The sequence below is a fragment of the Patiria miniata genome, unplaced genomic scaffold (genome assembly GCF_015706575.1).
Source record: "Patiria miniata isolate m_02_andy unplaced genomic scaffold, ASM1570657v1 HiC_scaffold_6, whole genome shotgun sequence".
In the NCBI taxonomy this organism is placed as follows: Eukaryota; Metazoa; Echinodermata; class Asteroidea; order Valvatida; family Asterinidae; genus Patiria; species Patiria miniata.
In genome coordinates this window covers 10,992,840-11,001,880 of record NW_024037073.1, presented here as the reverse complement: position 1 = coordinate 11,001,880, position 9,041 = coordinate 10,992,840, and the positions used below count along the sequence as shown (strand labels likewise).

Sequence of the window (9,041 nt, the reverse complement as noted above, 5' to 3'; positions counted from 1 at the left end):
CTTTTCGATATAAAGCTTTCGTTATATACTATAATAAGGCCACTTTCCCATTTACTTGTGCACAAACCTAAACTGTCAACTAACCCAAGTTTACCTAATATGTTTTCCACGAAATTCGGTATTTAAGCTAATTGTACGACAAGGAATCGATCTGGATGGGTTGCGACAATGCATTCCTTGTCATCGGTCGTTTCAACAATAGGACGATACCAAAATTTTAATTGTCGCCCAAATGCGGCGTGTTGTCCTAATCCAGACGACACTTGAGAAATCTGTCGCCCTATAGCAGCAATTCGTAATTTAATATAGGTTTTCCCGGTCAATTTCCCGGACTGTGCATTCACTTCTGAAAACCGGTCATATATTTGCGTCTGATTATTAATGCACGTCCTTTCAACAAAATTCAACAACAGTTTTTCATTGTCCGTGCATTCGGTTTTGAGAAACAGACGGCCAATTACGTTACCTGTGCATTCCTTTACGCAAGCATACCTTTTCTCGCGCGGAGTTCTGGAATACAATTTCGTGAATGTGCAATCAAAAGTACGTTTTTCTCAGTCAAAATTGCATCACATAACATTAACCTAAGGCCTTTTTTTCAAGCTTGGATTGTACAGACAAGGTGGGTACTATTATGCTTTTGTTGTGTCCTCATATACATTGGGGTCCTCCATAATTGCCTTGGTGCCCTCCATCATTTGCCTTGGTGCAATTTCCCCATTCCTTGGTACAAAAGTTTGAGGAGATGCAGCAATAGAGGGCGCTGCTGTAGCTACCGCGAACAATTTGAAGAAAAACAGGTTGACGAGCGTGATTAAAATCGACGCGCCCGCTGACCAGAGACCGACTTATTTTTTTTTTTTTTGGGGGGGGGGGCCTAAAAGTGGAATAGAATGGCCAATGTTTAAAATCTTCCTTTAAAAGTGAAAAGGAAGTCTTTTAATCAATCTGAATGAACATGAACAAAATGCTCAATCACTTAATTGCTACCAGAGCGGTAGCAAAAATGAAAGGCGGGTTCAGAGCAATTCTCAATTTCAGACGAAAATGAATGACCGATTTTTAGAAGTGAATGAACATAATAAGGAAATTGGCCGGGAAAACCTATACATTTATATGGCGCCGAATCCATTTAAATGAAATGCTACCAGGCGCTTTACAAATATGATACAAAAAATAAAAGAATAAACAGTTACTAATTAAGATAAATTAAAGAAAACATACATGAGAGGAATGAACCAAGTACATTTAAAATATAGTAAACAAAAATTTGAGGTATAAAAACAATTAAAATGCAATAAAAACAGCACAACAAAAATATAAATACACAATATCCAGGGCCTGCTAGGAACATCAAAATTACAATAAAAAACAATTAAAAATAAAGTAAAAACAATCATGTGAAACCCTCTAGTACACACTAAACGTAGACAAAAAATAAGACGAAATATGATATACAAATGCACACGGACTGTACATACAGTGATTTAACAATAAACAACACTAAGGCGAAATATAGCAAGACTTTATTTATAAAATAAACAAAGTGAACAAACAATCAGGTTATTAAACCCCTACAAAAACACCAACGTAGAAGACAACAAATATGAGGAAAGTTGATGAACAACACGCAAAGACTGTACATACAGTGAACGAAAAACAATAGAACCCTAAGGCGACAAATAGCAGAACCTTAATGAAAATAAAATCCAATTAAACCCCCTGGTACACACACATCGTAGATGACTAAGCAAATATGACGGAACGAAAACACACACAAAAAATTTGGAGGAAATTTGATGCAAAAATACACAAAGATTGTGCATAGGGCCTACAGTGAACGAAAACAAACATAACCCTGTGGCGACAAAATTATGAAAGCTCATGTAACATCAAAAAGTATAAAAGGATAAAATACTAGAACAAATGATAAAATTTGAGAATATATTAATAAAAAAACCGTCCAAAACAGGAAATATCACATACACCCTCTCTTTCCCCCAAAGACAAAATAGCTCTCAATTGTAAATTGTCTAATAATAGGCTTCTCTGAAAAGGTGTGTCTTGAGTCTGGATTTGAAAATAGATACGGACTCAGCATTCCGCAGGTTGACGTGTGCCTACTGCAGAGAACATTCTGTCACCAGCTGATGCAGGTTTAGTCTTTGGGAACGTTGGTCTGGACAAATCATCAGATAGCCAGGTACTTCTGGTACTGAGTCCGGTATGAACTAAGTCGCAGAAGTATATAGCCTTGCAAACACTAAGATATAAGCAGACACTTTAAAGATAATCCTAAATCTGACTGGAAGCTAGTGGAGTCGACTGAGGGCAGGATATGTGATCATGTTTTCTTGTACCGGTTAAAAGCCTCGCAGCTGCATTTTGCACCCACTGTAGTGGCGCAAGTGTTGAGGCTGGTTTACCCACTAACACTGCGTTGCAGAAATCAAGGCGTGACGTTACAAGCATGTGTATAACTTGTTCAGTTAGTGAGTGACTGAGGTATCGTTTAATCTTACTAATATTATGTAAATTAATGGTACATTGCTTTCCTAGAATCCTCTTGAATGTGATACCTCATATTCATGTTACAGTCGAGGAAGACGCCGAGAGTCTTAATGCGAGGAACCGGGGCAATGTTATGATCACCCACGGTGTTTAGAACAGTAACATACTTTGAATAAGCACATGATGTCAATATCTTCAATCAATTAAGTAACTTCAATATTTTACCCAAATGTGGCCACCAGAATGGCTTCAACAGGTTAGTATGGACCGCATCCACATTTCTATTTAAGATTTTTCGTTATTTTAACTGCCACTAAGACTGCAATAACAATAAACCTCTACTTATTGAAAAAAGTATATTATAATATTCATTCGGGTATAGCGCCCTCTATAGTCGGTTTCCATTGCAATTCAAGACATTTTCTGAAAGATATATTATATAGGAACATATACCATGTCAAGTTTTACCAAGATTAGTAAAAGTATGTCCGTGTATCTGGAAGATTGACTCACCACCTCCAAACCCAAAGGCTAAGAATACCAGAACCTGGATTCAGCAGGACGGTGTTTAACTCATAGAAATGCTATTAAACATTCAATTGACCAAGACCTTACTCTCCAATAGTTAAACAATAGTTGATAATCATAACTTATGTGCTGTTTTAGGATTTGGTGGCTTTTAATATGAACAGGAGTCTGCAATGTTTAAAAGGTGAAAAATGTTCGTATAATTTTGAAAATAAATGTGTGTATTTCGTTTGAATGTAATACACTCTATAGTTAGTTTCCATGACCACCAAATATATTTTGAAGAGCATTTCATAAAGATTAGTTGTGCTACGTTTGATTAAGATTGGTAAAGGTGTGGTTAGGTGATGGCGTTTTGTATCCTTCCCTTTAAACCCTAGTGCTAAGAAAATGTATTTTAGCTCAATCACAGGCGGTTCCAATAAGTGGCCTCCTGAGAAAGTGCATCCCTAAAACTTCACTGTTACCATCTTTTTCCTATTGGGGACATGCCAAGGATAATACAAATATCGGTGGCGGTGGGTGCTGGGGGAAGGGGGTGTAATGGGACCACCCATAGCCCACGGACTATTGTTCTGAAATTTATTTGTTGACGAACATATCTAGTTTTTGTTCCAAATGCTTAATTGTCAAATACAGCCAGCTGAATTTAATGAACCATTTCGTTGATTTTGTAATTTCGAACCGGTGTTGGTTATCCTGAGCTTAAGGTTAGATTTTCAATTTCACAAAAATCATACATATTGAAAGAACAGAACATTAATTTAAATCGAAATATTAGTTCAATATTATCCAATATTAGTTGCATACCAACACTTAGCCAATGTAATTTATTCCTCAAGATTAAGCTTGAAGAACTATGTTTATCAAGCTATACGTGCAGCATTAACAAAGTATTAAGAAATCACCACGATTATTTTGGTTCATTTTATACAGTAGGAAACGATTCATGATTGATCAAAGTTTGATTCTTTAATTAACTTAACTTTTTATTGCATTATTGTCATGTTATAGACGCCACACACACATACTTTTAAAAAAATTCCTTCTGCTAATAAAAGTAAAGATTTATTAAATGTATAACTTTTAAGGTCATGTAAGTGTTTTAATCCGGAAACCTACAATAATGTCATTCTAAAAGAGACCACGCATGTCTAATAAGTTTGGTCGCATAATGCACACAACTCATTCATATCGATTCGGAATGGCTATAATCACCGGAAAACAAATTCATGCCTGTGGCTTACACTGTGGATTGGACTTGGCCCATTCATTAGCATATTTAAAATGTGGTTTAATTTCAAATGGACCAAGTGTAATGCAAATGTTACAGTTAAGGTAAGGGTCAGTGAGTCAGTGAAACAGGCTTCCCGTCTGGTTCAGCATAACCCCGACTGATTAAACCATTGAAGCACTTTATTTGTTCTTTTTAGGTTAAGTGTGGATATAGCGTCTTCACCATGGGTACCACCAGCGACAGTAGTGTGGCCAGATATGCCGAACATCTTGCTCATCAGAGCACTCCAATTGTTTCTTCAGAAGTTGGGCACCCTGATGTTTTCTTGGTTCCTTTGAAGATGCAGTCAGTTTCTTCTACACAAACATTCCGTAGTTATAGTTGCGGTGTGCCATCGAGAATGCACTCGCCTCACAAGGTAATAATGGTCGTTGGTGAGACAGGCACCGGTAAGAGTACATTTATCAATGCGATGATCAATTACATCTTAGAGGTGAAGTGGGAAGATAACTTCAGATTCAAGCTGGTACATGACCGAGGGGAAGCGTCTGGATCACAGGCTTATAGTCAAACACAAAATATAACGTCGTATACAATCAATAACAACTATCACATCAACGTTCCCTACACGTTGACACTCATTGACACCCCAGGGTTCGGGGATACTAGAGGTATTGAGCGCGATAAAGCTATTGTTGAACAGATCCGAGAGTTTTTCTCTCACCCTGAAGCCCATGGTGTGGATCACATCGATGCTGTAGGTTTCGTTGTTCAGTCTTCACAAGCTCGTCTCACCCCGGCACAGAAATATGTCTTTGAGTCAATTCTTGCCATTTTTGGTAAGGATATTGAGTCAAATATAGTGCTGCTGATCACCTTTTGTGACGGGCAATCACCGAATGTCCTCGAGGCAATACACGAGGCAAAGCTAACTTTCGATAAGACGTTCAAGTTCAACAACTCGGCACTATTGGCTAGTCGAGGAGATGTTGGAATGTCCTTTGATGCAATGGTCTGGCAAATGGGGTACACAAGTATGAAGGAGTTTTTTTATGTTCTTGACGACCTACAGCCGCAAAGTCTTAGCCTCACAGTAGAAGTTCTAGAGGAACGAAAAAGTCTAGAGGTTGCTTTAGAAGGGTTGCAGTCTCAGATTCTGTTCGCTTGGGAACAAACAGAGCAGTTAAAAAAAGATAAAAAAATTCTTGAAGAACATGAAAAGGAAATACAGGCAAATAAGTCTTTCGAATACATGGTTAACGCTCCAAAACTTGAAAAAGTTCGAGATGAGGACAAGGGCTCCACAAATTGTTCCAATTGCCTCTACACCTGTCACCACCCATGTACCTTCTCTCAAGGAAAGCTTTTGTGCCATGCAATAAAGAAGGGCTATTGCACTGTGTGTCCTGGCAAGTGTTCCTTGAGTGACCACGTCCATGAGTATTTCAGGTATCATTGGAAAATGGTGAAAGAGAAACAGACGTACGCTGACATTAAGAACCAATACAGAGACGCCCAGGGGCGAAAACAAACCCGTGAAGAAGTGATCAAGTGTATTGAAACTGATCTGGTCAAATCGGAAGCTGCTGTGTCTGAGTTGATCGATGAGTCTCACCGTTGTACCCAGCGCCTTCGAGAGATCGCCCTCAAGCCTGATCCCATAGGAGTAATGGATTACCTAGACATGTTAATTGAGTCAGAGAAGGAAACGAAAACCGAAGGTTGGCAGATGAGAGTTGTGTCACTGGAAAATGCTAAGCGCCAAGCAAACACTAAGGCTGTCGTCAAGGATGCACATTCATTGGGCAACATCCGGGGCAGACACACAAATGGGCAAAAACTTAGTTCTGAAGAAATTACCAAGAAAGTCGAAGCTGAATCGGGCAAGAGCCGGTGCCTCATTTTGAGCGCAATAAAAGACCAATTGCGATAAACATGTCGGCAAATGACCTGGCAGCTGTGTGGGTGGCAAAAAATCGATGTCGCGTCATAAGTTATACCTTTGGGGGACATTTGGAATTAGGGAGACATTTCAATATATATATATTCCCCCGCTAAACTTATTGTCCGGCGTTGTGGGTGAACTGTAATTTATTAATAGAAAATAATAATAAATTCCATTATAATTACAATTATATACAGTACATCTGGTCAACCTGGTAACTTGTGGAATGTGTAAATAAACAAGGTAGAATTTACTCGTAGGCCTCTGTTGGAGCTGATAGGCCCAGCGCATAAAATGTTCAAACAAATCAACCAATCAATGAAATGTGCTAAAAAAAAGGAATGATCAAGAATTAACCGGAAATACAAAATAGATGCGATCAATGTCAAATAAACTCAAATTTAATCACAAAGGGTACTTCGGTAATCACTCAAATCGACCAGTAATTAATCAATTGAACCTACAACTTAAGAGTTTATTGTTAGTTTAACTCAAGTAAATAGAATATTAACTAACTAGACAATAAACAAATAAATAATAAAATTTTCCAAAATATGTGCACTTTCCAACTAAATGGGCCCACCGCGGTCTTGTTGCACAAGACTATTCTGGGTTCCGTGGAAAGTCCGGCAATCCCCTTGCGTCGGCTCTCTATAGCTATGTCGATCGTCACAAAGTTGGACGATCTCCGCTCCAAATGAGCATCAGCCAGCCACGTCCGGCGAACTTCAAGGCTGATGAGCGTCACTCATCAGTCGGCCTGGCGTCTGTGCGGCGCGCTCGGCACCCAACTATGTGGACTTTATGGACCTGTCTGTCTCAATTTAAGTCGCTGGCCCCGCATTAGCTCCGGCTAAAGTGCCGTCTACAAATAAATATTACACAATGCAACTAATAACAATCTATCTCAAATTATAATACATAAAACACGTGTTTCAAGAAGACAAAGGCTATATCAAGCGATCAGTGTTTTTCGAGAAAAAAATCCTCATAGAATCATTCTAGCATCACAAAATGCCTCATCTTCTCCTGATTATCATTTTAAGAATTAAGGAGCAAACATTAAATTACAATCAAACTTCTAATCTCTAGTAAAACGGATATCGTGATAAGCACAAATCAACTCAGTCACCAGACTATTATTTTGTTCAAACCCGGTTTTCGACCACCAAGGGCGGATCCAGGGGGGGGGGGGGCAAAGGGAGACACAATTTTTTTAGGCCCCCAAAAAAATTGTGTTCTGGATCCGCCCTTGTCGACCGCTTTAAAAATAAATGCAAAATTCGTTTGAAAAATCAAAATACACCAAATTGATGAAATAAACCATACTTACAGTAAGATAGGGTCTTGGTCCCTTGGACATCCGGCCCTTCACGACCGATCCTGGTCTCAAATCAGCGAAAATGCTCTTCAAAAATGCATCGCAATTGCGAACAAACCTCTCGGGTTATTTTCTTTCCCGGGGATAACTCTCTCTTTCATCACATGACTACGGCACTTATTAACATTAAAAATAATTACAAAGACACGCGCACACCAAAAACCAAAAGTGTCCATGGCTTTATTCAATTAACTCATAAATATTCATATGTTAATGGTTCGCCGAATTTCAGCGCACATGCTATGGGACAGTGCGCACGTAGGTACTGTTCTCCACGTACGTCATTACGTCAAGTACGCACTGAAAGTAAAAACACAAGAAAAATCAACGTAAAGCTGTATTAACCTGACCTTTATCTGCGGCAGAAAAGGAAATGAAAGTAAAAGTAAGGAATGGAATTACTTGAAAATAAGGGGGAAAGACGGCATTCGGCATCAACTGTGACAATATATACGCAATGGCGTCTCCCGTTAGAAGGAGGGGAGGGGCACAATTGTGAAAGAAATTGGTTAGCCACGGTACGAAAAGGATATTTTTTAAAATGTAGACCTTTCTATTTTGGCGGGGGGGGGGGGGGGGAGGGGGGAGGGCGAGGGTAGTATATGTAATAGATAATGTCGTGGTCTATTACGCGCGAACAGATTTGCTGATTAATTGGCAAGAACCCGCCTCTTGACCTCTGAGATTTTGACCAATCAGTAAGCGCATTTTATTTCGAGTCTTCGGACATTCACCCGCTGCGCATCACATAGACAATGGATAATAAAAGTGTCACGCGTTCTGTATCATGTTACGCGATACGGGGCCGGTTGTTGTATCACAAAACACTGCATTAGAATTGACTAATCAAACTATTAAGTCCAGATTTGGGAATGAAATGACGTCACGATTTAGTAAGGTCGACTCCTATTGGCTGGCGCGCGGCTTGCATAAATGTCCATGTCAGGAGGTATCAGACGTTATACCAGGTCGGCCCTTTGCTGGCAAAAGGGTGTAACTCTGAAAATCAACTTTTGAGCAAAACGGCTTTGAAAATTCAAAATCTCACAATACACGGACAGTTCCATATTTGCTGATATTTTTGTAGTGTGAGATAGCTGACCTTATCAATTAAATCTGCTGGAGTTTTTGATAGTTTTGAGGAAGGAGTTTTTCTATAATAGCAGTTTTAAATGTTACTTCTCTATGACTGCTATACAACGTAAGCAAAGATAAAAGTGCTAATTCGGCAAAAGGATGTATGTCACTGTACGTTGTTCATTTCTGTGACACTATTCTGGTAAAAGGGGGTATGTCACTTTACATTGTTCATTCCTACAACATTTTGCAGGCAAAAGGGTGTATATATATTTACTTTGTTAAATTATGCAATACTAATCTGGCAAATGGGAGTATCTTTATGCTGTCTGGCAAAGCAATGTAAGAGGTATATACCCCCT

The 9,041-nt window shown here is 39.0% G+C and overlaps 1 protein-coding gene across 1 annotated transcript; it reads left to right on the top strand.

The window, feature by feature from the left end:
* Window positions 1–4,476: 4,476 nt before the first annotated feature.
* Window positions 4,477–7,393, top strand: LOC119742497. Its single transcript, XM_038218437.1, has one exon. The coding sequence runs from the start codon at window positions 4,500–4,502 to the stop codon at window positions 6,207–6,209; it is 1,710 nt and encodes a 569-aa protein (XP_038074365.1). The 5' UTR covers window positions 4,477–4,499; the 3' UTR covers window positions 6,210–7,393.
* The last annotated feature ends 1,648 nt before the right edge of the window (window positions 7,394–9,041 follow it).